Source organism: Nicotiana tabacum, chromosome 17, assembly GCF_000715075.1.
Source record: "Nicotiana tabacum cultivar K326 chromosome 17, ASM71507v2, whole genome shotgun sequence".
Taxonomy (NCBI): Eukaryota; Viridiplantae; Streptophyta; class Magnoliopsida; order Solanales; family Solanaceae; genus Nicotiana; species Nicotiana tabacum.
The window spans coordinates 52,191,472-52,219,320 of record NC_134096.1 but is presented as its reverse complement, the minus strand read 5'-3'; the positions used below and the strand labels follow the sequence as shown (position 1 = coordinate 52,219,320).

General features: G+C 34.6%; 1 protein-coding gene and 1 long non-coding RNA gene across 6 annotated transcripts; one reads left to right on the top strand and one right to left on the bottom strand.

Annotated features, from left to right (window-relative positions):
* Positions 1–1,640: 1,640 nt before the first annotated feature.
* On the top strand, positions 1,641–11,031 carry LOC107770468 (G-box-binding factor 1). 5 transcript variants are annotated; one of them, XM_016589778.2, is made up of 13 exons: positions 1,651–1,778; positions 4,174–4,323; positions 4,875–5,009; positions 5,140–5,187; positions 5,290–5,376; positions 5,725–5,814; positions 5,932–6,089; positions 6,216–6,270; positions 6,384–6,432; positions 6,513–6,688; positions 7,744–7,821; positions 10,276–10,401; positions 10,647–11,031. In XM_016589778.2, the coding sequence occupies exons 3-13, from the start codon at positions 4,953–4,955 to the stop codon at positions 10,746–10,748; spliced, it is 1,026 nt and encodes a 341-aa protein (XP_016445264.2). In that variant the 5' UTR covers positions 1,651–1,778; positions 4,174–4,323; positions 4,875–4,952; the 3' UTR covers positions 10,749–11,031. The 5 variants fall into 5 exon arrangements, with proteins under 5 accessions (XP_016445265.2, XP_016445262.2, XP_016445264.2 ...); XM_016589779.2 differs by lacking the exon at positions 4,174–4,323 and having other exon boundaries at positions 1,641–1,778; positions 6,543–6,688; XM_016589776.2 differs by lacking the exon at positions 4,174–4,323 and having other exon boundaries at positions 1,641–1,778.
* A 7,866-nt stretch (positions 11,032–18,897) lies between these two features.
* Positions 18,898–26,824, bottom strand: LOC107790527 (uncharacterized). Its single transcript, XR_012701208.1, has 3 exons — positions 26,514–26,824; positions 26,279–26,351; positions 18,898–19,192 (listed from the first exon to the last, which is right to left on the bottom strand). It is a non-coding gene; the product is annotated as an uncharacterized LOC107790527 (long non-coding RNA).
* Between the last annotated feature and the right edge of the window lie 1,025 nt (positions 26,825–27,849).

The window sequence follows — 27,849 nt, the reverse complement described above, 5'->3', positions numbered from 1 at the left end:
ACCTGTCAAATATATAACTTGCCTTGATAGTAAGCCCCCATTCTTCTAGTTCAGCATAGCTTTGGCTCACACATTCTACGAGAAACTATGGAAGCCTTCCCATTCTTCCCCTTCTTATTTCAAAGTCTTTTGTTTTATTTTTTATTATTTTAAGAATACCGCCTATTACCAACAATGCCAACTCTTGTTTTCTCACCTTTGATAATCTTTTTCCTTAATGAAAGTAGGACTTTCATTCCTGTTTTTTCAACAAAATGATACCATTTTATTCCCCAAGCTTGAAATAGGGCTCAATGATTAAGTTAAACGCACTATATATGAAAATTAAAATTTGACTATGTAATAATTTTAAAAGGACAAAATCTTACCTAGCTCAAAAAAATGAAGACCATGATAGTAATTTATTGCATGTTTGGTCAAGTTACAAAAATCAGTTTATTTTGAGAATTGCTTTTTCTTAAACGTATTTTTTAAAAGTATTTTTAGTAAGAAACAGTTTGTGTTTGACTAATTAATTTAAAAAATACTTCTAATCAGCAATTATTGTTTGACCAAACTTTTAGAAAGTACTTCTATATGTATCTTTTTCAAAAGTATTTTTTTTAAATCTGCTTCTCCAAAATTGCTTATACTTCTACTCAAAAATACTTTTTTCATTTTAAAAACTTAGCCAAACACTTTTATATTGAGAAAAAATATGTTTTTTTAAAAGAAAAAAAAAATACTTTTGATTTTGATGAGGCTTGGTCAAACAAGCTATTAGTCCGAGGGACTTGAATGCAGGTTGATTCTCTTTGGGGGAAAAAATTGGGCGGCGGGTGGGGGTAATTAAATTATGTTATCTACTTTGTTGTTTAAATTGATGCCTTGTCATTCCTATCCACTTCTTTTCTGCCAGCTGGATCCCTCACGTGTCAACTTCCAAAACCCAATTCCTGAAACGGGCCGGGCCGACCCACCCATCTGGCCCTTTTCCTTTTCCAACGATATTAATTAAGTTTCTAAATAAGGATATCATTATTATATTCTTTAATATTGTCATTGTGAATCAGCGTCTACTTGGTAAAGCTATATTCCTTTAATTTGGATATATAGTTACGTGAAGGGAATGCAAGTGTCGATATACACTACATACGTCCTCTTGGTCAATCTCCTCATCTCTATTTATCATAAGTACTTTAGTTTGATTTTTCTAGTTTGTGACATATTGTCGCCTTTATTTCCAATGAAGTGATCTGCTAAAAAATAAATTAATAATAATTTATATTTATTTAACAAATCCACTATACATGTTTTTAAAGTATAAATGAATATTCATCATTCATCACTTAATAGTATAGTTGGCGAGCGATCTTATTTTTTTTCGTGTTACATGATACTAAACCATAAAATTGAAATAGAAAATAAAAGAAAAAAAAAATGGCAAAAGAAGCCGCTTAAATAATCTACGAGTATTTTTTTTTGAATTTTTTCATAATTTCATCAGTAGCGTCTGCAACAATACTTTTGATGAAAAGAGATAAAAAATCTGATAAGTTAATAAACTTTAAATTGGTGTTAGGATTTAGGACAAGTTAAACCTCAAAGTCTCCTAACCGTTAGATCTTCTGATGAAGAGCGCTCTTTAGTTAGTACTTGCACATTAACATTTAACAATTAACACCAACCAAAGAAAGAAGAAGAAACGAAAGAAAGAAAGAAACAGCACCGACTGTCTATCCGAGTTGGACTCTCCTTTGTTCCACCTCACACTCACACCCCCTCTTTCAGACACCCAGGTCAGTCCTTCCCTCTTCCCTCTTCTTATTTCTATGTATTTTTTGTATTTCAGTTTTCCTAACAACATATAAACACAGACAACAACTGAATTATTCTGGTTATTTTATGACTAGTAGTTTATGTTGTTGTTTTCCAAAATTCTCAGAATTGGGGTCTTCCTAATTTTAGCCGTTTCCTTTGAATTTCAAGATTGGTTTGTTTGTATATTGTAAAATAAATTTTACAGGGCCCAAAAGTTTCTTTTCAGATATTGTTGGAAATTTAGTAACTCAATTAACAAAGAAAGAACCAATTCTCCTACAAAATTACTGCAGTCTGCATATGGTTGAAACCTTTTCTTTGCCTGAAACTCAGATTATATGTAATTGAACTATTCCGTGAACTTTTCTGATTTTCTCCTTTGTTCTTTTAATGTAAGCCGCCTAAAAACTTAACGGTAATTTTATATTCAGGGACTTCATTAGCCATATAGTTATTGCACACGAGAGAGAGTAAGTAAACATTTATTCATTATAGTGCTTTTAAGGAAGGACAAATAGTCACCTGTGGGATTTATCTTATGTACACAAACAGTTTAAAAGAATTTTTACATTATTAATGTATTTTAAGATGTTGTAGCATAACCTATCTTAGTTTTAGGTTACCCCTTGTTATCTTTTAGGTGACGTAATAGTATAAAAGTTATTTTACAGTAGCACTATATAGAAGTTAAACTCGTTTGTTTGTGCTCTCGGTTTTTCAAGGATAGCTATTTGTTGCTGCTAGATAGATGAAATATGAATAGCAACAGAAACTCAATTGATTAAGACCCCTCTCTTTAGTATTGGGAAATTATGAATCTCAAACTGTTTTGCCCTAAAAAATTCTTTCCGTATCTTGTCTATGGAGTAGTCAAGAAAAGACTAAACTAGATTGGTTTCATAGGTGGAGATTAATTGTCTTTAGTTTGCAAGACAAGTTTTTTTTTTTTTTGATGACCGAGAAATCCGTTTGGGGCCGATCCTTTGGACCAGCCGCAGCCTTCGAAACTCAGTGAATAATGGGCCCGTCCTTCTACCCTTCTCCACTTAAATACCAGGCTTTGCTTTGCATGGTGTGGGGGCTTGAACCTGTGACCTAAGACACAAATCCACCACCCTTTGCCACTTGAGCTAGGCCCTGGGGGCATTTGCAAGACAAGTTAAGAAGGATCTTTTGACATTAAACACATCATATGATGGATCATGTACAAGCCATGATTTTCCTTTCCATGATTCGGGCTTCCCATTGAGCAGCAATGTGAGTCATAGTTTTGTTATCAGGCATTAGGATCAGTTCAATGTACCAAACTGTAAAATTTTGGTGATACATGGAGCTGCAATTACTTTTATGATTTTATTACTGCATTTAACAATCTATACATTAGGCTGGCAATTCACAACCCATCTATCTTTTTTTCTTTTGTCTATTTAATATTATTATCAACATCATCATTATTCTTATTGGAAAACTTATTTCAACTTTGAATTACGTAATATTAGCAGAAAATTCTCTCATTTTTCCTTTATGATAGTTAACACATGTATGGAAACTGATATTGTCCTGCCATTTTACTTTGTCATGTTCAGTAATGAACGTTGCTTCTTTACTCTTGTATTTTTCAAACCTGTTTTGAAAATGTTTTTCTTGAGCCGAGGGTCTGTCGGAAACAACCTCTCTACCTCAACAAGGTAGGGGTAAGGTCTGTGACACTGTACCCTTCCCAAACCCCACTTGTGGGATCACCATGGCTATGTTGTTGTATGTTCAGTAATGAACGTTCTTAAATTAGACTAGAATATATAATGTTCTATTGACAAGGGACATAAAGTGGGTAGCTTTTTTGGAAAACTTGATACTTTTTTTTTTGAGGAAGAAGTTAAGTATTCTATTTTTTAAGTCAACGGTGTGTTGCTAATGCTTTAAAAGGAAAGGTGGACAAGTCATCTTAAATTATCCCTGAGTAGAAAATGTGTTGCTATTGCTTTGCTTTAAATATCACAATTTTTTCTTGCAAGAATAAGGGCATCTTAAAAAATTCTTAGAGTTGAGAACAAGAAAATCATTGATGAAACTCGGTTTGTAAGAAATAAAATACTATGGTTAGACTGGCTCTTTATTATACAACCAAATGGGAGAAAGTTCAAATTCCAATCTGAGATTTGTTTCTGACTGGAGGAGTTGTATGCTTGCAGCCTTGCACAAATGTCCTTGCCGCTTTTGCTTCTTGATGTAGAGGATACTTGGAAATGCTGCATATAAATTTAAGAAAAACCCTTCAATTGATAAAAGAAAGTATTCACATCAAGAAATAATATAGAAAAGGTGTTTTCCAGTCGATGTTATGTGCAGGATCAGCTTTTGTTATTCATGCAGGCATTCTTTGACAAAGGAACAGCAAGGAACAAAAGGAGTCAGTATAATAAGTCGCTAATCCTTCCAAAGCACCAAATACATAAGAAAGATCTCTTGGTTCAGGAAATGCTTTAGCTTTTCGATCTTGATAATCTAAACAAATCTCTTGGTGTAATTTATCTTCAAATTCTGTTGGCTTGACAATCTTACATTTTTTTCTTGTGGGGAGAATCCTACCTTGTAAGACAGTTAGGTATTCCTTTAGTAATCTTGATGTTAGGTACTTTTCTGAATATGGTATGTGTTCTATGCTCAGTGAGATTCCTCATAGGTTGCAATGTAAATAATAGATTGCTTTCAAAGCCAAAATAATTGTTGCAAGATTACAATTGTCTCCTCGATACATATACATCATGTTTCGTCCTTTTGCGGTCTCCTTCATGATACTATTTTACAGTTTTGTAGTTCATCTTCTTTGGTATAAGCAACAGAGATGAAAACTTGACAGCATCTTTTGTAGGTGGCAAGAAAATGACCTCGCCACAACTTTTTATATTGAAATATAATTTTTGAAACATAAAATTCCATTCATGCCATAAGGATGATTGTTCGGTCTTGAAACCTTTCTAGTTATTCCATATGACAATGACTGGAGTAATATGTAGAGATAAAAATGAAAGATATTCCGAACTTATTTTCCCATTATTTTCTCCTACTTTCAGGTACATCTAGCTTTTAATTGAGTACATATCTTCTGGATCATCAAATAAACGTGTAATTGACTATTGAATCGACACCTAATGGGTGCTGGGGAAGAAAGCACCCCTGCAAAGCCTTCAAAAGCTACTTCAGCTCAGGTCATTTTCCTTTTCTCTTTTTCCATAGATTTACACGCAATACGTGCTTATATAAATTTTAGTGTCATTCTCCTTAACTCTCTGTTTTGTGGCTTGCTATTCACAAGTTTTCCATTTGTTTGATTTTCAGGAGACACAAGCTACACCTTCATATCCTGATTGGTCAAGTTCTATGCAGGTTGATAATGAATTTCTTTCGTGATTAATCATTGTCAAGTGCACCACATCAACATTAAGATGATGAATTTTTAATTCTTAAGCTCTATTTTTTCCGGTTTAGGCTTATTATGGTGCTGGAGCTGCACCTCCCTTCTTTTCCCCAACTGTTGCTAGTCCTACTCCCCATCCATACATGTGGGGAGGCCAGGTGATTGACTTTTCATTCACTAATTTATATACTCCCTCCGTTTCAATTTATGTGAACTTATTTCCTTTTTAGTCCGTGCCAAAAAGAATGACCTCTTTCCCTATTTGAAAACAATTTACCTTTATGCAATGATTTATAGCCACACAAAATATATGTGCCTCATTTTACACCACTAGTTCAAAAGTCTTCTCTCTTTTCTTAAACTCCGTGCCCAGTCAAATGGGTTCACATAAATTGAAACGGAGGGAGTAGTTCTTTTTTTACGGCACGTTGTAACTTTTTTACTATATAAAGTATAAAACTCAGAACTTTTTTAATGTACTTACACTTTATTGCATGATATTTCAGCATCCACTTATGCCTCCTTATGGTGCTCCAGTCCCATATCCAGCTTTATATCCTCCTGCTGGAGTTTATGCTCATCCTAATATTCCCATGGTAACCAGTCCTTCTGTTATTCGGTTACTATCAATTTGAAAGCTGATGACAGAGAGTCACTCATGTATAACTTTTCTGTGAATAATCTTATTAATATCGTTCATGTCCTTTTGGTAGACTCCAAACCCACTGCAGGCAAATCGAGAATCAGATAGTAAGGCAACTGATCCCAAGGACCAGAGTACAAGCAAAAAATTAAAGGGATATACAGGTGGCAAGGCAGGAGAAAGTGGAAAAGCGACTTCAGGTTCTGGAAATGACGGTGCCACAAGGAGGTCTTTTCATGTGGATTTAGTGTTAAATTTTGTCTATTGACTCTCATTTTAATCTCACTTCCCTTTAAATTGTTCTTCTTTTGGATGTGTCCTTGTACATCTGACTTAATATATTCTCTTGAATAGTGCTGAAAGCGGAAGTGAAGGTTCATCAGATGCAAATGATGAAAATGATAACCATGTATGCTCTCCGATTTACTTAAGAATTTCATAGTTTACTTAAAATATATCGGTGTCATGTATGTTCCCTATCAATTGCTAGTTAAGACTGTTTTTCTTGTTTTATTATCTCAGGAATTTTCTGCAAACAAGAGTAGAAACTTTGATCTAATGCTTGCAAATGGTAACTTGTCTGACTTGTCTGCTTCTTTATTATGCCTTATTCGTTTTATTAAATAGGTTTATGTGATTTTCAATTATTAGGAGCCAGTTCTCAGAACAATCCTGCAACAGGGAATCCGATTGCTATGCCTGCAACTAATCTGAATATCGGGATGGATTTGTGGAATGCATCGTCTGCCGGTCCTGGAATGATTAAAATGCGATCAAATCAATCTGGTATCACACCAGCTCCTGGGATAGGACGTGAATGGATTCAGGTAGATTTTGTTTTATGTCCTTCACAGTTGATCATGTTGCTTTTTATGCTCTTTACATAGTGCCAATATCTCATCAAATCTATTCCTCTAGCCGCCTGTGTGATTAAAAGCACAAAATGTAATTCCTTTTCTTCGTTGCAGACGGTCATTAGTGGTATTTACAAATGGGGTTCAATAAGACTCATTGTTTCTGGTGTAACTTGACATTCAGAATTCATGTTTACTCAACAAAATATTGAATTGTGAGGAAATGAGAGCTGTGTTGATGAGTTGATAAAAAGGTAATACAAGGCAAACCTATTTATAGGCATCTTACATTTAACCAATGAGTGACACTACTACATACAATACTTATATCCATATATTTAATAAGGTCAAGTAACTATCTAACAAAAACGAGGGTTCCGGGAAACAATGATATTGAAAGGGCATAGAGAGATCTAAACCTCGAGAGCGATCTGGTCATCTGGAGAGCGTTCGAGCTTAAGTATGGGTTTTTACAGGTTTTCTGGTGTTTCGGTTGATCCTAAAATAACTGATGACTAGTTACTGACCAGAAGTGCAGAAGTTCTTTCAGCAATTATAATCTAGAAACATAAACTAGTGTTCTGCCGGAGAACTTTTAAAGAAACAACCGGTTCATTCTTTTGTAATAAACTTGCCTGTTTGTAGGACCATATTTGCCCAAATATCTGCTCTTAAATTAAATTTTAAAAATTTAAACCTGAGTAAGGTTTGAAATTTGATCGCAAGAAACTGAACTTGGTTTCAAATTCCTTATCAATAACTTTTTTTGTTATGGTTCCATATTTTGGCAGCTCTATATCTTTGTGTCTTTATCTTGCTAGATTGAAATTTAGAGCTGTTTGCTGTATCTCAGTAACTTTGTGGGAATCTGAAGGCATGTTTACACATTTCAAAAAGTGATAGTTGCTTTTGTTGTTATTTTTATTTGTATCTCAATATGTGTGCTGTCAATAATGGGATTGTACCCTTGTGTTTATCATTGCTGTATTTCTTTTTGTTGATAAGTGCTTTATAACACTTCTTCATAGGATGAACGTGAACTTAAAAGGCAAAAGAGAAAGCAATCTAATCGAGAATCAGCTAGGAGGTCAAGATTACGCAAACAGGTATGAGTTATTTGTTACAGATATTGTTTCTCGTCCATCTCTTCAACAGACAGAATTGATGATCTTTGTGTATTAGTAACCATAATTATGCTCTTCTGGGTTCTTTGGGTCCAGCACTGGGCTTTAGGTCTTCTTTTTGGGTAATAAATTGATGTAATATAGGAACGATGCCAACCGTTCATCACGGAAGGAAGGACTCACTAACTAGTACTAGTCTAATATAAAAAGTCTTCGGAGCACGTTAAAAATTCGTGCAGAGTCGCTCCACTGACCGGAACACTTATAGGAGCTCCTGCGTCAATCATTTCCATTCCTCCTCTCGCTAGTCCTTCTGTAGCACTCATAGCTACAACCCTGCTGGAAACGGCTGCTAATACCCCGTATACTGAGGAGCAAAAGGAAGAATCTGCCCGATGAGGGGCTCAGTCTGATTAACTAGTTGGTAAGGCACAATAGCTTACCAAAGTCGGAACTATAACGGGATTCTCAAGGTGAGGAGAGGAGACAGTTTCATTGTCGTTAGATTGTGTGGCAACCTGAGCCAACGTCAATGGAAGTTCTGAAAATAATCTCATTTTTCCTAGATGGATATTAAACTGTGTTAGAATTCTTGGAACGGAACAAATAGAGAAAAGCATGCCATCTTTTTCTGTTGAATAGAACAAATCAAAGTAGAGGCACCCAATATCCAATGTTTTCACAAGTCAAAAGGGCAATTCTTAAACAAAATTGATGGATCTGTAAAATTGTAGCATTCTTATTTTTTGACTTGCTTTAACCTAGCGCATGAAGTGCTCCCCAGCTAATGCCAATGTAGCTGGAGAGTTGGTGTATACCATTTGTAGCATTCCCTTTGCTTTTCTGCAAAGTGTTTATTCCCCTTTGAACTTGTGACTTAGAGGTCACCGGAGGAGCAGCTGTACCACTTCCGACAGATGCCCAAAATAATAACACCAACGAGATTACACATATAAGATTATTTTCAATTAATTTGAAATTACATAAGAGTCTCAATATATGTCTTTATGTAAAGTATGAGGCAACTGCTTTTTCTTCACTTATCCAAGTTGGTTGGATGGTGGTCTAAAATTTTCTATTGAATTTGAGATTTTATTTTGTTACTTTTAGTACTCCCTTCTCCAATAAACAAATGGTGTTGGTTGTTCAACTCGTTTATTATAGATCTGAAATCGAATAGTGTTTTTTTACTTTTTAAACTAAACTTACATATTTTAAAACTGTATAAAAAGTATGATTCTGGTAGTTAAAAATATTTAAATGTTTGAAAGTGCCCTAATCACAGGAAAATTTGTTCGAATCCCCAAATTTTAATGACTTAACAAATTAGGACTAAGAAAGTATTATTAAAATTCCCATCTGTACTTATCGTACACAAAAAATGCGCGCGCGCGCACACACACACACTCTAACTAAATACTCTACACCCAACTTCCAAACCAAAAAAATATTGTGACAAATACCAAGAGCATCCAGAATCATTAGTTTTATTGGTGGGCTTAATTGTATAGTATATGTGATTGAAATGGAGTAACTGGCAGTAACTAGCCATCCTTCTTGCAGTTAATATTATCGCCTATTGCAATCAATTCTCCCAAGTGCAATAGTAAGGATGGAAAGTATACTTAAAATTATGACTGAGAAAACAAGGTAACGACTTGTTTTCGTTTTATTGGAAATTTAGGGGAAAAAACAGCTGATCGCTGTTCTTCTTTGTGGACTGTATTTTGTCCAACAGATTGTGATATAAACTCAGAAGCAAGGTTATTCATGGAACTGACCCAGGGGAAAGACTCACCTTACTGTGAGCATCTAAGTTGCTCAGACTCTACACTTTCGATGCCGTACCCTTGTCGACACGACGTGGGTGTGGGATCCGTACCGGATTTGGTCAACCGATTTTGGGCACTTTAACCAAAATCAACGGAGAAATTCGGGACAGATACTACGATTTATGAAATCAAAATAAAAGTTAGGGTGAAATTGAAGAAAATGGAATACCTTGTGTATAGAATTTTTTTATGTTAGTACATTTCCTTTTATTATCTCGTTCTTGGATTCTCCTCTTGATCAATATTTTCTCCTTTTCGGAATACCTTATAAGGTTTTCACATAATGTCTAATAAGTTAGACATATTTTTATAACACTATTTTTAAATATTTTAATTATTTTTAGCCGAATCTCCATACCCGTATCCGTATCAGGATCCATATCCCCGAATCTTAAAATTTAGATAATGAAGGATTCGACCTCTAGATCAGCATCCGTATCGGACACCTGCACTCGAGTCCGAGCAACTTAGGTGAGCATACAGACATTGAGCTTAAACTGTGTCTATGACCACTTTGACTATTTGATTGGTCCAACGCTGGGACTAGCTAGAATGTAAAGTTAAGTTTTATTAGTCATTGTCTTATGCCTCTCATCCTCCACAGGCTGAGTGTGAAGAGCTACAACAGAGGGTAGAGACATTGAGCAATGAGAATCATGCACTCAAAGAGGAGATGCGAAAGCTCTCTGAGGAATGTGAGAAGCTTACCTCGGAGAATAATTCGATAAAGGTAAGCACTACTTCAATATCTTTTTCCTCACCCCTCTGTATTCTTGTATGCTTCTGTCATTTGCCCTCACTTTTAAGTAAATTCTCGAGTATCCTCTTCATTCTGTCCTCCCTCCCTCTATCCATACTCTCTTTTTTATTCTGGGCTATTACAGGGAAATGCTGTTAGTTGTCCTTTTAATTCTACTAAGCAATACGAGAAAGATGAATATACTTATTTTTACTGGGATCCAATGTTATAAACAGGAAGAGTTGACGAGGTTGTGTGGGCCAGAGGCGGTGTCCAAGCTAGAGAGTAATGCCAATGCCACGCATCTTCAGTCCAATGTTGAGGAAGCTAACAGTTAAGGACAAGCCATGACAGAGTAGGTGATTTTGGTTAAAATGCTCACAAATCTCTTACGGCGCTCAAGAAATTTATAGCTTGTATGTACATTAGAATGAGAAATTTCTGTTTTTCTACTAATTTATGCCCTTTAAACTGTTTTGAGTATAATTTGTAATATCAATTCATGAATTTGTAACCCGGGTTGAATTTGAATATATGACAACATTGTAGAAGTAACTGAATAACCGAAACATAATTTTTCAGGTACTCCTAGTCTATTCCATCTTGGTTAGTTGTTGTATCTTATCTTCCTGTTGTCTGTCCTCAGTTGTTTTCAAGTTTCCATGCTCGTGGAATGACTATTATTAGTTGCAGGTTACTTGCAGCTACAGCGGATGACATTCTCGGACTGAAAGTTCAGAGGTAGTTTTGTTGCACTTACAATTAGGATATACTAGTTCATATCAGCATAAATCTTGGCGGACAGAGTTACCTGTGCTTATACGAGATAGCAGATATCCAATGAAATAACCGAGATGCATGCAACTTGGTCTTACCACCATCTTTAATCTTCTCTTTAAAATGGCATTGCCTAGTCATTCCAACAGTGTTCTGAACACAAACTTTTCGCAGAGAAGGAAAAAAACGAGCTGAAAATGAATATAAAGTACTCAAAAGTACGAAAAGAATCCGGAGGGAAAAGTGATTAAACTTTTGGTTAAATTATGCTAAACACCCCTATATTACTGGGGTATCCAGTAATAGGTTCAAGGGTATTGGTGATCCGAAGATAATTTTAAGACTAAAACAATCAATTCTATCACAAGATGAGACTAGTAGCTTCCATAGGTAACACAAGTCATTTTCCTACAAGGAAAATTACTATATTAGTTTCTCAATTACTTTTACTCCAATTCTAAATAATCTTGTAAAGTTCAAATTATACGTTATACTTTTGATTAACAGACTTGTGTGTTTTTGGTATCTCCTTAACAAAATTTTCACAAATCTAAGGATTGTAATGAAAATACCAAAAGTAGTTTTCTCTTTAAATCAATTATTCAAATGGATTAACAATTGAAAATTCGTTACGAAAATTTACTAGTGGAGAGATTAAAAAACGTATAACTTTACAAATTTAAAAGTAGAATATGTTTAGCTCAATACTACAAGGAATAAAATTAGATTTTGCGAAGAAGAGAATAAAAGACAGTTCTGTTAAATTAACCTCCAAATACGGAGCCTGAAAAAACAGATACATAGGATGTAAAAGATTCGCTGCTCAAGGTAAAAATAGAAGTATGGGTGTTTGGATTGACTTTTAAGCTGGTTAAATTAGCTTTTGAGTTCTTTTTAATTTTTTTCGGTGTTTGACAAAGTCAAAAAAGTGCTTAAAATAAGTTAAAAATTGCTTAAAACAAGCCAAAATCAATAAGATGAGCAATCCCAAAATATTTTTTGGCTTAAAAACTATTTCTACTGAAAAATAACATTTTTAAGTCAATCCAAACGGGCTGCCTATTGCATGATTTCTCTCAACTGCCTATTATTGGAATTGCATTGCATCCACTTTATAAGTAGTTTCGAGTTCTTTATTATGCTTTTTTTCTGCTAGAAAGTTGTATGGTCCATCTATAAACATCCACATTGTGTTTACTGCTAGGACGTGTTTTCTACTCGCACTTTAACCACTAAATCATGATTAACACACATTTTTACCTGTAAATCAATATAACTTTGTTTAAAATTTAAACACTGGGTATGAGTTTTTTTCTGTAGTAAGATCCTTTCTTTTTTTTAATATGTCGGAGCATGAAAGGGTATATTTAAAATTATAACATTTTGAGAATTGTTATAAAATATAACTCAAAGTAACAATATGTAACAAGAAAAAACAAGCTAAGAGATATATGGAGAAAGATAGAAGAGATTCTTATTTCTTCTTCAAATGTGTGTATTTTCCTATCTATTACAAGGCCTTTATATAGACATGAAAAGTGAAGAAAATATGTCATTGAATATGTCATTAAACATTAAAAATATGTCATTGAATATGTCATTAAGCATTTGAGATGAAGATCGTGGAGGAAGAGTAGACATCCACCATAATTTGATATTTCTTATAACAGTCCCCCTTGGATGTCCATAGATAATGTGTCTCGTTAAAACCTTATTAAAAAAAATAATTCTAGTGAAGGAAAAAGAGTACACATGTTTAGGAATACGCTTTTTGGTTGCCTCATTAAAAATCTTGCAAGGAAAACCCAGTGGGACAAAACCTTATAAGGGAAAAAGAGTACACCCCGCATTAACTCTCCCTGATGAGAGCATCAATTCACATCCTTGAGCCTTCGCATCCCAATCTTGTACACTAGTTTCTTGAAGGTTGACGTCGGTAGAGATTTGGTGAACAAATCAGCCATATTATCACTTGAACGAATCTGTTGCACACTGATATCACCATTCTTTTGAAGATCGTGTGTGAAAAATAACTTTGGTGAAATGTGTTTCTTTTATGAACAATTGAGCTATGCATGTTGCATTGTCTTCATACAAAATTGTGGGTAGTTTGTCACACTTCAAATCATATTTGTCTCGAATTAGGTGTATTACAGACCTCAACGATACACATTCTCGACTTGCTTCATGAATAGCAATTATCTCAACATGATTAGATGAAGTAGCCACGATTGATTGCTTAGTCGATCGCCAAGATATTGCAGTGCCTTCACATGTAAACACATAGCTTGTTTGAGATCGAGCCTTATGTGGGTCAGATAAATACCCAGCATCGGCATAACCAACAAGATCGGGACTGCAATCATTGCCATAAAATAAGCCCATATCGGTAGTCCCTTTTAGATACCGCAATATGTGTTTGATTCCATTCCAATGTCTCATTGTAGGAACAAAGCTATATCTTGCTAAGACATTAACTGAAAAAGTTATGCCAGGCCTTGTAGTGTTAGCAAGATACATTAGTGCACCAATTGAACTAAGATATGGTACTTCAGGACCAAGAAACTCTTCATTCTTTTCTTGAGGTCAGAACGGGTCCTTATTCACATCAAGTAATCGAACAACCATCGGAGTACTTAATGGATGTGCTCCATCCATGTAAAACCGTTTCAATACCTTTTCTATGTAGGCAGATAGATGAACAAAAATTATGTTTGCCAAATGTTCAATTTGCAAACTGAGACATAATTTTGTCTTTCCGAGATCCTTCATCTCGAATTCCTTCTTTAAATAATCAATTACCTTTTGGAGTTCTGTAGGAGTTCCAATAAGGTTTATGTCATCAACATATACGGCAAGTACAACAAACTCCGATGTTGTTTTCTTTATAAAAACACATGGACAAATGACATCATTTATATAACCTTCCTTTAATAAATATTCACTAAGGCGGTTATACCGCATTCTTCCTGATTGCTTTAAACCATACAAAGATCTTTGCAATTTGATTGAAAATATTTTCCTGGACTTTGAATTATGTGCATCAGGCATTTTAAATCCATCGGAAATTTTCATGTATATCTCATTATCAAGTGAGTCGTAAAGGTAGGTTGTAACCACATCCATTAAATGCATGTCAAGCTTTTCATGAACAACAAGACTAATGAGATAACAGAACGTTATAGCATCCATAATAGGAGAATACGTCTCTTCATAATAGACACCATCCTCTGTGAAAATCCTTGTGCAACAAGGCGTGCCTTATTTCTTTGTACCTCATTTTTCTCATTCCTTTTACGTACAAAGACTCATTTATAGCCAACAGGTTTAACACCATTAGGTGTTTGGACTACATACCCAAAAACTTCACGTTTCGCAAGTGAATCCAACTCAGATTGGATTGCTTCTTGCCATTTTGGCCAATCACGTCTTTGTCGATATTCTCCAACGGATTAAGGTTCAAGATCCCCATTATCTTGCATAATGCTAGATGCAATATTATATGCAAATACATAATCAACAATTATATTCAATTGATTCAAATCTGTCTCAATATCGATTGGGTTTATTGATAGTTCCTTATTTTCTTGAGTCTCAGGCTCATTGATTTCCTCGTGAATTTCAGGATTGGTTAAATCATGGGTTTCTTTATGAGACTCATTCGTAGTGTCATCTTGATCATTTATTTTTCTTTTTCTAAGATTTCGATCCTTAGAACCCAACGGTCTGCCACACTTTAGGCGTGCTTTTGACTCATTAGCTATGACACTAGAAGATTTTCCAATAGGGACATCAATACGGATTGGAACATTCTCTGCAGGGATATGTGATTTCGTTATCCTTTTCAGATCCGTAAATACATCTGGAATTTGATTTGCTATTTTCTGCAAATGGATAATCTTTTGCACCTCTTTTTCACAAATAGAGGCACGTGGATCAAGATGAGATAATGATGGATTTTTTCACGAAATTTCCTATTTGATTTCACCAATTTCTCCCCCTAATTTTGGAAAAAATGCCTCATCGAATCGACAATCTGTAAATCGAGCAGTGAACAAATTTCCCGTTAATGTTTCGAGGTAGCGAATAATGGAGGGCGATTCAAACCCAACATATATTCCTAACCTTCTTTGGGGGCCATCTTGGTGCGATATGGCAGTGCTACAAGCACATATACAGCGCATCCAAAAATTCTTAGATGGGATATATTAGGTTCATGACCCAAAACCAATTGCAACCCCATATTTATGATAATTTGTCGGTCTGAGACGAATTAGCATTGCCACATACAAAATGGCATGACCCCAAACAGAAGTGAGTAATTTTGTTTTCATGAGTAACGGTTTTGCTATCAATTGCAGACGTTTAATCAAAGACTCTGTAAGGCCATTTTGAGTGTGAACATGAGCTACAGGATGTTCCACTTTTATCCCAATTGATAAGCAATAATCATTAAATGCTTGGGATGAAAACTCAGGAGCATTATCAAGTCAAATAGACTTAATTGGATTATCGGAAAACTGTGCCCGTAATCGAATTATTTGTGCCAATTATTTTGCAAACGCCAGGTTGCGAGATGACAATAGGCACACATGAGACCATCTAGAAGTTGCACTATTAAGACCATAAAATATCTAAACGGTCTACTAGGTGGGTGAATAGGTCCACAAATATCCCCTTGTATATGTTCCAAAAACGTAGAGGACTCAATCCCAACCTTTGTTGGTGATGGTCTAATAATCAACTTGCCTTGATAACAAGAAGTGCAAGAAAACTCATTATTTAAAAGAATCTTTAAACTCTTTAATGGATGCCCATTTGAGTTCTCTATAATCCGTCTCATCATAATTGATCCAGGATGTCCCAATCGATCATGCTAAAGTACAAAAGTATTGGAATTAGAAACATTTTGGTTTACGATAGAATGTGCCTCGATTGCACTAATTCTTGTCCAATACATGCCACAAGATAAAGATGGGAACTTCTCAATAACCCTTTTTCTGGCCAGAGACATTCTTGGTAACGATGAGATATTCGATATTATTCCCATCTATTGTCTCAATATGAAATCCATTTCGACGGATATCTTTAAAACTCAACAAGTTCCTCTTGGACTTGGAGGAGAACATTGCATTCTCTATGATAAGTATTGTTCCCTTAGGCAGAGTTATATTAGCTCTTCCAGAGCCTTCAATTAGATTACTACTACCAGAAATTGTAGTAACATCTGCCTTACACATACTTAAATGAGAGAAATATTTCTTCTCTTTGAATATTGTATGTGTTGTACATGAATCAATTAAGCAAATATTTTTACAATTGAACTTTGATCCAAGTTTGCTTTGAAAGATATCCATATTTGCTTCCCATGGTTTGATATACAAAAGAAATATATGAATAAATATTAGTATTTTTAGAGAAAAAGGAAAAGAAATAAAGTTAAACCAATAATTCAATAGTGACATTTTAATGCATTTTCTAGCAAATTCTAATTATTATACAAATAATTACGCAGCAAAAATAATATAATTATAAGTACATGAAAAAAAAATTAAGGGTGAAGTAACAAAAGTTGTTCCAGGGTGCTTGTAAACCTCTTCTTAAAGAGAATTAAAGTAATGTAAAGAAAAATCAAAAGGAATTAAAAGATCAGTGAGACTAAGATACTAATTACTTAGATATTACTCCTTGTTTGTGAAATTTATGAAATTTAGGAAATACATATATTTTTAAAAACTACATAAGAAGTATTATTAAGTGCAATAAAAATTATAAGATGTTTATTCATTAGATACTACGAATAGGAAAACATAAAAATCAAAATGCTTAATCATCTTTAACCATAGATCCATCACCGATCGAGTGGTTTATTTTTCCATTAGGGTGCTCAAAAAAATCTGTCACATCCAAGTGGGTGATGTCAAATTCATTGTCATAGACAAAATTAGCTTCAGGAGCTTTATCCTTTAGAGATGCTTGATAAAGCTCAACTTAATGTTTTGGTATGCGACAAATATTTGCCCAATGTCCTTTTCTACCGCAACAATAATATTCAGTTTCTGAACCATTTGTCCTTGGACCTTTCCACTTTTGGTGGTTATTTTTCTTTGGGGGGTGATTAACACCAGAAAAATTTCTTCCTTGGCCACGACCACAACCACGAACAGGGCCACGACTTTTTCCACGCTTAGAATAATGGGAATACACCTCATTCAATTCAGGCAATGGTGTAGACCCAATGGGTCGATTTTCGTGATTTCTCATGAGGAAGTCATTGTTTCGTTCAGCCACAAGGAGAAGAGAAATCAACTCAGAATACTTCTTGAAACCTTTCTCTCGGTACTGTTGTTGCAAGACCATATTGGAGGCATGAAACGTTGTGAACGTTTTTTCAAGCATATCATAATCAGTGATAGTATCTCCACAGAGTTTCAATTTAGAAGTAATTCTGAACATCGCAGAATTATATTCATAAATAGACTTAAAGTCTTGGAGTCTCAGATGAGCCCAATCATATAGTGCTTGTGGAAGAGTGACCAACTTTAAGTTGTCATATCTTTCCTTTAAGCAATTGCACAAGATAAGTGGATCTTTGACTGTGAGATATTCTATCTTCAACCCTTCATCAAGGTGATGGCGCAAGAAAATCAAGGCCTTAGCACAGTCTTGGGTAGATGCTTTATTTTTGTCTTTAATGGCGTTTCCAAGACCATTGCATCTAAATGGATTTCAGCATCCAACACCCATGTCATATAGTTCTTGCCCGAAATTTCAAGGGCAACAAACTTTCTTTTCATAATATCAGTCATAATTAAAAGAGGAGAAAAGTTATACCTTAGTCTTCTCAAAGAGCTTCTTGAGACGGTAGAGTATCGTGCTGACAACGTGTTATAAAATATAACTCAAAGTAACAATATGGAACAAGAAAAAACAAGCTAAGAGATATATGGAGAAAGATAGAAAAGATTCTTATTTCTTCTTCAAATGTGTGTATTTTCCTATCTATTATAAGGCATTTATATAGGCATGAAAAATAAAGAAAATATGTCATTGAATATGTCATTAAACATATAAAATGTCATTGAATATGTCATTAAGCATTTGAGATGAAGATCATGGAGGAAGAGTAGACATCCACCATAATTTGATATTTCTTATAACAAGAATGTGATTTTTCAGGTTTTTGCATAAACTAACTTTGGGTGGCTTTTGGCCAGACGTGATGAACTCAGTTTGCTTTTCCTATAATACCGTTTTCCCGCACTAACGGTATCAATTTACAGAAGAAGAATCACGTATGATGAAATATACTTAAACATGGAGCCTATTCGTTACTTTATTGTCAAAAAATGAATCAATATGTTTTCTTTCATCTATTACATTCTGGAATTAAGGAGGCCACTCACCCAAATCCCAAATAGATCTGCCAATTCCAAAGTAAACGTCTAAAACTACAATGCATAGGGCAAATGGTGAAAAAAGAGGAACAAAAACAAGCGTAGGGCATATTAGAGAGAACTACTGAATTTAATGCACATCTCATTTTAAAATAATTACTAGGAAGAAAGGAGTTTAAACTTGAGGTTACATATGCCTGGGTATGAATCTGCCCAAATTCATATTACTCTTCAAGATTAAAAGAAATGAAGCAACATGATTTCTTCATCTATTGATAAGCTAATTTGAAAGCATTCCTCACAACAGGGAAAACTTCAAACTTAAACTATCACTGCTTGATCATTCGAACTATTACATTAAATGTCATCTATCGTTAAAGAATAAGAAAATAACATCAATACATCTTTCTGGCAAAAGAATTCATACCAAGCCAACTATATCCATAGGACAGCAAACAATTTCAACAAGCTTACAAGACAAATGCCAAAAGAGGCATACATACATACATGCATACATACATACATACATACATACATACATACATATCTCTCTCAGTTATGGTCAAGAACAAAGCTCATCCCAGCTGATGACCTTTCACCACATTAGCCTGAGACAAAGAAATTACCAATCAGATGAGTAGGAACTCACTGACAATAACTGTAAAAAGATTAAAAATATTGTTCCAGAACTAATTATGGTACACAAAACCATAAATATGGAGTTTCAACAAAGTTGTACATTAGTTTTCCCAATGAATTAAACATCATAGACAGGAAAAGAAAAAGAGGATCTTAGTGTTGATCATAAGAAAGAGATGCATCAAAATGTGAAATATAGATATTTATCAACTCATTTGAGCTATCAGCAAAAGCAATAGCTTGCAACAGACTAACAGTAATGAACACAAGTGACTTTAATTCAGGTCAACATAAAATAGAGAAGTATCAGAACCAGATCATATAAAATGGTATCAGTATGACTTTCAAATACTTCTTTGTGGACTGACAATTCAAAGCAAATTAAGATTCAGCTCAATGACAGGGGTTACAGCAGCCCAGACCGAACAAAGCTAAAACTTACGTTGTTCTTCAAACCAGTTATCACTGCCTGTAACTTTGCAAGCTACGGAAGAAGCTAATCAATCAGAATTGAGACAGGGAGGAGAGGCGAAAGAGAGATTTTCGAGCCTGCAAGAAGCAAGCAACAACGGCTTTTCAGTCGTTGCGCGGGGTATAGTAGGGGTGCCCCTTTCTCAAACTTTTCTATAATATAAGCTTTTTGGAACCCTAGTTTTGGAGTTTCCCTCAACCAACCTATACCGTACTAATAAAAAGGGGCTTCCCTTTTTTTCATTCACTAGACTGCCAAGGATGCAACTGCTTCAGTTATTTTTCTTCTTCAACCCCGTTTCCAGGCTCACCTGTTAGCTTTAAATCCCCAATTTCCCCTTCATTTCTTTCTTTAATGACTTAGTTCAAACAATCAAAAGGTATTTACTTTGCCACCGGAATTCCAAAAACAACCCTCATCCCCAGGAAAAATGTTTAAGGAAGTTAGGCCCCTTATGACAGGTTATACAAAAAATAACACGTATCTATTAACGCAAGGTACTACAGAATAACTTGTGATATCTTAAATCTTAACAATTAAATCAAGTGAAAAGAGAAATATCAGCACTTGGTGTAGCTTATACAGGACAACGGTGGCAAACTGAGAAATGGCATAAATTTGAAGAAAATAAGAAACAGGTTGCAAGAATGGAGTGTTCTTGGCCTGAAACTGGTGCATTTAGATGTCCAGATTTTGTTACTCTGGCTTAAACATTTTTCCAGTTTGACTAATTCATATAGATTCCAGTTATATTAACCTTTCTAGGGGTGGGCATAAAATCCGAAAAACCGAATTCCGAACAGGACCGAATTATTTCGGTATTTCGGTTTCGTTTTTTTCAGTATAATTCGGTATTACATTTTCAGTATTTCGGTATAACGGTTCGGTCCTCGGTATTAGGATCTTGAAATTTCGGTATACCGAAATACTGAATTTTTAAGAATTTTATGTTGGACCTATACTGCCCAGCCCAACCCAATATGTTGTATCTCTAATTCTCTACACTGCCCTAGTGCCCAGCCCAACCCAATAAGGCCCAACTCTTACCCTCTTGTCTTTCCCTAGTTTCACTTTACTACAGGAAATTAGAAAGGGAGAAACAGAAACCTAACCAAAGAGCTGTGACTGTGAAAGAGAACTCAGAAAAGTGAGAACACCTCGGCGCGATAGAGACGAGTCAGACGACATCACGGCGACTTCACGACCTCTGCGCCGACGACTCTCAAGTGTGACTGCTAGTTTCCTTATTTTTTACCTTCATTCTTCAATCTTCAACTCTTCAAAAGGTTCATAACTTTTCATTCTTCAATCTTCAGTTTTTTATAATAATTTATGGTAGATTAATTGGTAGTTCTTGGAATAAGGAAAACTCTTTGTTTTGCCACTTGTTTTTTTTTAATGGCTAATCTTTTCATAAACAAGTTCTGAAAAATTCCACTTTGAACCTAATGATCCCAGTGACATGTAAATAGTGGGATTAGTTTTTTAGTAGAGTTATTAAACTACAAGATTTGAATGAGTGGTAACTAGGGGTGGGCAAGCAAAAAGAATTTATGTGATTATCTTTCACTAGATGGCGTGCAAAGAGGCATTTTCTTGTTAGGTGGCGTACTTTATTTTGATTATCTTCATTTGATGTAATAATGAAATCAGCAAACAAATTCTATATTTGTAAAAGAAAAAAGGAAACTGAACGTCTACATTAATTGTCTTATAGAAGGTTACTAACTTTGACATGAAGACTCACTTCCAAATTCCACTCTTTGCATAATATTCTTTTTTCTTGCTCTCAATTACTAGTATTTCTAGTGAAAGATAATCACATAAATATATCTCTAGTTAGATTACAAAATTATGTTAGGGAAACAGTAGCCCAGAAACTCGTAGACATCCTTGTCAAATACTTGTCAACCTCCATTTTAGACTTTGATTATCTAAACTCAACTCTAGTCTCAATTTGTCTTTATATTTGTTTTAATTTTGTAAAAATGGTAGATGAAAGTAGAGTAAGTGATGCCGGTTCAACTGAAAGTTTACCTATTACAGAAGATAGCAACACCAACACAATTGATAATCAAGATTCTAAGAAAAGAAAAGCCATGCAACCTCGATTCGAAGTTTGGCAACATTTTGATAAATTTGAGGTAAATGGGGTCGGTAAAGCAAGGTGTAGATATTGTAAGCAAGCTTATGCTGCTAATACGTCTAGGAATGAAACAACAGGATTAAAAAATCATTTGGCTAGATGCAAAGAATACCCACCTAACATTGATAAAGATAATAGTCAAACAAAGATAAATTTTCAATCTTGCCAAATGATGGAGGATCGCTTTGAAAATTTGATCAAGAAGTGGTTAGGAGGGCCTTAATTGAGATGATAGTTATTGATGAACTACCATTTAACTTTGTAGAAAAGGAAGGCTTTATGAAATTTATAAGAATAACTCAACCATTATTTCGTCTTCCTTCTCGTAGAACAATAACAAGGGATTGTTATGAAGTTTACGGTGAATTGAAGCAAAATCTAAGAAGGTCTTTTAGAGAAGCACAACCAAAAATTTGCCTCACAACAGAAACATGGACTTCATTGCAAAGAATAAATTATATGTGTTTGACAGCCCACTTCATTGATAGGGATTGGAAGTTGCATAAAAGAATACTAAATTTTTGCCCTATCACTAGTCATAAGGGAAAGAGATGGCTAAAGCTATTTCTAATTGTTTGCTTGAATGGAAATTAGACAAGGTGTTCACTATTACCGTGGACAATGCTTCTTCAAATGATGTCACAGTCAAAGAATTGTCTAAAAAATTAGATATGTGGAAAACTAATATGATGAGTGGTAAACATCTTCATGTGAGATGCATGGCTCATATACTAAATCTAATTGTGCAAGATGGTTTGAAAGAAATTGATGCTTCTGTCACACGTCTTAGAAATATTGTGAGGTATGTGAGATCTTCGCCTGCAAGGACCTTAAAGTTTAAACAGTGTTGTGCACATATAAAGGTAGAATGTACCAAAACATTATGTTTGGATATTCCTACTAGGTGGAATTCCACCTATTTTATGTTGGATATGGCACAAAACTTTGAAAAGGCCTTTGACAAGTTTCATCTTTTTTATGATGGATTTTCTGCTTATCTATGTTCTCATCTTTGTGAAGATGGTAGTAGTGCAGGTCTTCTTGAATCTGATGATTGGGTGAATGTGAGGAATGTGATAGCGTTTCTTGCAAGATTTCACGAGCTTACCAAAAAAGTTTCAGGTTCACGTTATGTCACTTGTAATTCTCATTTTGAGGATGTATCTGAACTTTATTGTCATTTGAAAATGTGTTTAATTAGTGAGGATGAGCATTTGAGAAAAATGGCTGAGCGGATGCAAGAAAAGTTCAAGAAGTATTGGGGTGAGCCTGAAAAGATGAATAAAATGATTTTTATTGCTTCCGTCTTGGATCCACGTAACAAATTTGAATATGTTAGCCTTGCACTTGAAGAACTTTTTGGGGAGGAAAAAAGGGAAGAAAATAAATGCCGAGGTGTATGCTTATATGAATTCTTTGTTTGAAGAGTATCTAAAAAAGTATTCAACTGGATCTTGTCCTCAATCTCCATCTAGTTCTACTTCATCTAATAACACATCTAATACATCTAATGGGAGTGTTTTAACTGCATCATTAATAAGGACGAAACTTCACTTGAAGAAACAAAAGGAAGACAATGGAAGTGGGGGTGCTAAATCGGAGTTGGATAAATACATTAGTGAAGAACAAGAGCCTTTTAGTGAAGAATTTGATATTTTAAGTTGGTGGAAAACACATGCTCCTAGATTTCCTATTCTTTCGGAGTTGGCTCGTGATGTGTTGGCCATTCCAATTTCTAGTGTGGCGTCGGAATGCGCGTTTAGCACCGGTGGCCGTATTCTTGATTCATTTAGGAGTTCATTGACTCCTAAATGTGTGCAAGCTCTTGTTTGTGTTCAAGATTGGCTTAGAGAAGAGAAGAATCCTATTAGTGTTGAAGAAGAATGGGAGTATCTTGAGGAACTCGAGTTTGGTAAGCTTTAATATTTTGTGTGTATTTTAGTTCAAAATAATATATCATACTTGTTTATTTGTATGACATATTTGGTCGAATTATGTTTAGATATGGAAAATGATGGAAGCACTACTAGCATTGTTTGATGTATAGTTGCAACTTGCAACTTGAGTGGTAAGTTTAATACTCTATTTGTTTAGTGATATACTTTTGTAATTTTGTTTTATTATCATCAAAAAAATAATATTCTAACTTATGATTTATCTTTTTTTAGGTTCAAGTGCAATCATGACCCGTGCTCCTAATGTTCTTCCAAAGAGGGATGGCACATATTGTTTAAGGAAATATTAGGCATTATCTTGAGCATCTTCCTGAAATCCGTATTTAAGAATTAAGACTAAGTTGATTTGAGACTATTAGTGTAAACTTGAATAGAGGGATGCCCTTTATGTTTTTGTTGCACTGTGTTTAATTCTGCTGGTTCCTGCTACTCGTTAGTAGTTGTTACTATCTTAGCTTACTGTGATATTTATTTACTTCTTTTCCCTTTCAAGTACTTGTTAGGAATGTGATAATCAGGTGTGTACTTGTTGTGAATGTGATAATCATGTGCTCTTACACGCCTTTTGTTATTTAGTGTTTCTGGCTTGCTTATTTTATTATTTAGTGTTGCTGCCTTGCTGCCTTTTATTAGGCAGAATGGCAGTTGGCAGATTATTTAGTGTTGTGGTGCTGCCTTACTTACACCCCTTTTGTTAGGCAGAATGGCGGATTTGATTATTTAGTGTTGCTGCATTTTGCTTAATGCTTAGGCTCTTAGCATTTGGCACTACGACACATGAATATGTATTAAACCGAAACTGTACCGAACCAAAATAAAAAATACCGAACCGTACCGAAATACTTTGGTACGGTATTTGGTATACACAATTGATAAACCGAATACCGAAATACCGAATCAAAATTCTTAAATATCGAACCGAAATACCGAATGCCCACCCCTAAACCTTTCAAGGTTGTCACTTTCTCTTTTCTGCTACCAGAGATGGTAAGCTATCAGGAGTCAGAACTTTCGTGAGAACGAACTATTATTCATCTGATCAATGCCAAAATAGTTGTTACACTAAAACTTGGCGTTACGCCGTTTGATTCACAGTTAGGTGATCAAAACAGGAACAATACATTTAATGTTAAGAGTCCCACATTGGTGTGGATGCTTAGTCTCCTTATATGGTCTTGGTCAATCCTCAACCCACCTTATGTTAAGGGGTGTCAATTTGTGTGGATGCTTAGTCTCCTTATATGGTCTTGGTCAATCCTCAACCCACCTTATGTTAAGGGGTGTCAATTGACATCCTTTCGCCGGAAAATTACATTGTTTAGCTAGTTCAAAAAATTATTTTTATGTATATATATTATTCCCTCTGTTTCAATTTATGTGAACCCATTTGACTGGGCACAGAGTTTAAGAAAAGAGAGAAAACTTTTAAACTTGTGGTGTAAAATGAGGCACATATATTTTGTGTGGCTATAAATCATTGCATAAAGGTAAATTGTTTCCAAATAGGGAAAGGGGTCATTCTTTATGGCACGGACTATAAAAGAAATAGGTTCACATAAATTGAAACGGAGGGAGTATATGTTGACTCCCCTTATTTTCTTCGTGTATTTACCTTTTTGTATTTTGACACCCCTTAGTAAATTTCTAGCTCTGCCACTACTCACAAGTCAGCTTTTAGGGTTGAGCTATGTCCAAGGTCCATTTCTTATCACAACTAATTCTCCGAAGGTACCAAATAACAAGTCAATGACTTGATAGGTATACCATATTAAGAAAATATTACATGTTAGATTGACTGATGACATGATTTCTTTGTCCTGGTCTCCAGTTAATCTTGATGTGAAACAAATTTGTCAAATACCCCTTCTTATCCTAGGACACCATCAAAATCCACCATGTATTGTTAATAGTTGAAACTCATATTCATACAATTATAGCCAAATCCTTCCACTAAATTCATTGAAATGCAACTGCATCGAATATGCTAGGGCACATCTAAATATCACTATGCAAGTTCAGTGCACTATGGCATAACTGAATATCATTACGCAAGTTCATTATTATCTAGTTTTGCTAACTGCAAACCCTGGGAGTCAGTTTGCTCTAATGATGTTAGTGTATTTACATACCAATCCCATTGCCACTCATTTCCACATCCGTTTTCCATCAACACACTTTTGGATCAAAACACGACGGTCCTAAATATTGGTGGGTGGAGTTACCTGGTACCATGAGAGGTAGTAGGTACCCGATGTAGCTGAGGTGCGTGCAAGCTACCTGGACACCAACGTCGTTCTAAAAAGTAAACATTTAGGTCCTAGATTTCATTCTTGAGACCTTTGATATTTAATCATTTCTTATAGTAGCTGAAAAACTAAATTAACTGCAAAAATTTAGGATAAAACTGTACTTTTTTTTAGATTGAAACATAGGATAAAACTGTACTTCTTTTTGAGATTGTAACATAGGATGAAACACATACCTGTTGAAAAGCTCGGAAGCATAACAAAACCCATTGTAACACATAAACCACAACAACACAAGCACCAAAATATCTAACGGCGTTAAGAACTCCAGATCTACCCAAAACCTGATCTTTATATCTATCATTTAACAATTAGTAGATTACAGATCAGCAAAATAAATTGAAATTTATAAAGATTAAAGTCGCATCAGATCTATTAAGCGAGTAACTAAAAAAAAATTATAAAGGATACTGAAGAGGCAACGTTCCCACCAGTCGAGCATGTAAAGACCAAAAGTGACATTGTAGAGATAGATTTTGCGTTGAATCCAATTCATTTTCTCCCTTACAATCCTTTAGCAGAAAAATTGAATAGTGAAAGTGGAAATGTGATAATTGTAAAGATGAATTTCTGCTTGATTGTCCTGCCTTTTAAACAACGGTTAGCCTCCGAATTAGAATTTTCCTCTTTCTGCAGTCTCCTCGTCAACTTTTCTTTGTCATTTTCTTGTGATCAATTTGCATATCAACTTCGGCAAAAATGAAATTACATATGATCTGTTGGGAAAAGAATATTACATATGACCTCTCAATCTTCTATTTATGACGGACCATTGTGATTTACTAAGATAAAATGACAAAACTGGTCCCTTAGGTTTGTGATAGGTTTAAAGTAGGCCCTTAAATATCTTCTAAGCAGTTTTGGTCCTCAAGTTTGCTCCGTCAAATATTTAATAAAATCTATCTATTAAATTTAACAGGAATGCTTAAAAATAAAAGTTCATCGGAAACATCAAGAAAGTCTCGTCAAATCACTAAAATTTTAGCACCAAATATTACATCAAACACCGAAAATAAAGCAAAAAAGTAGAAATTACACTTTAAAAAGTTGCACCAGATACCAAAAATAAATAAAACAAAAATAGCAGAAATGGCAAAGTCTACACTTTCAAATTGAATTCCCATCCATAATTCTCTTTAACTCTAATAGACAAAATTTATTAATATCTGAAGGAGACCAAAAATATTAACTTTTGAAAAACTTAAAGAACCAAAACAACTTAGAAGATATTTAAGAAACTACTTTGAACCCATCCCCAAACGAAGGAATAATTTTTATCATTTCTCGATTTACTATAGTCTAGAGGTGCCAAAAATATACCCCTATTACTGGTGATGTAAAAACAGATATTTACACAAAAATCATCTAAGTAATATTAGTTGGTAACATGATAAAAATGATAACCGACCTACTATCATATGTTAAATTTACTTAGTATAAAAAACATCTTTACATGTATATGGCATACATTCTTATTTTTATCATTTTTGGGTGTCGGGTAAGCTTGATTAGTTTATAAACCTATTTCCTTTGGTAATAGCGAAATTTTATTTAAGTACTTAAATTTATTTTTCTTGGCAATAATGGATGTCATTTAAGTACTTGAATTTGTATTTTGACAGAGGGAGCGGGAGGTAAAGATCTAGAATTTTTGAAATTAGTTTTTTGGTAATAATTAAGGGTCATTTAAGTCCACAGCTAAGTTTAGGAATTCACTAACGAATACATGTGACTTGTTCATCGACTT

Coding starts and splice junctions, on each gene's coding strand:
- LOC107770468 (XM_016589776.2), top strand. CDS start 4,953: ATGGGTGCTGGGGAAGAAAGCACCCCTGCAAAGCCTTCAAAAGCTACT. Junction 5,010..5,139: donor CAAAAGCTACTTCAGCTCAG/GTCATTTTCCTT, acceptor TTTGATTTTCAG/GAGACACAAGCTACACCTTC. Junction 10,402..10,646: donor CGGAGAATAATTCGATAAAG/GTAAGCACTACT, acceptor TGTTATAAACAG/GAAGAGTTGACGAGGTTGTG.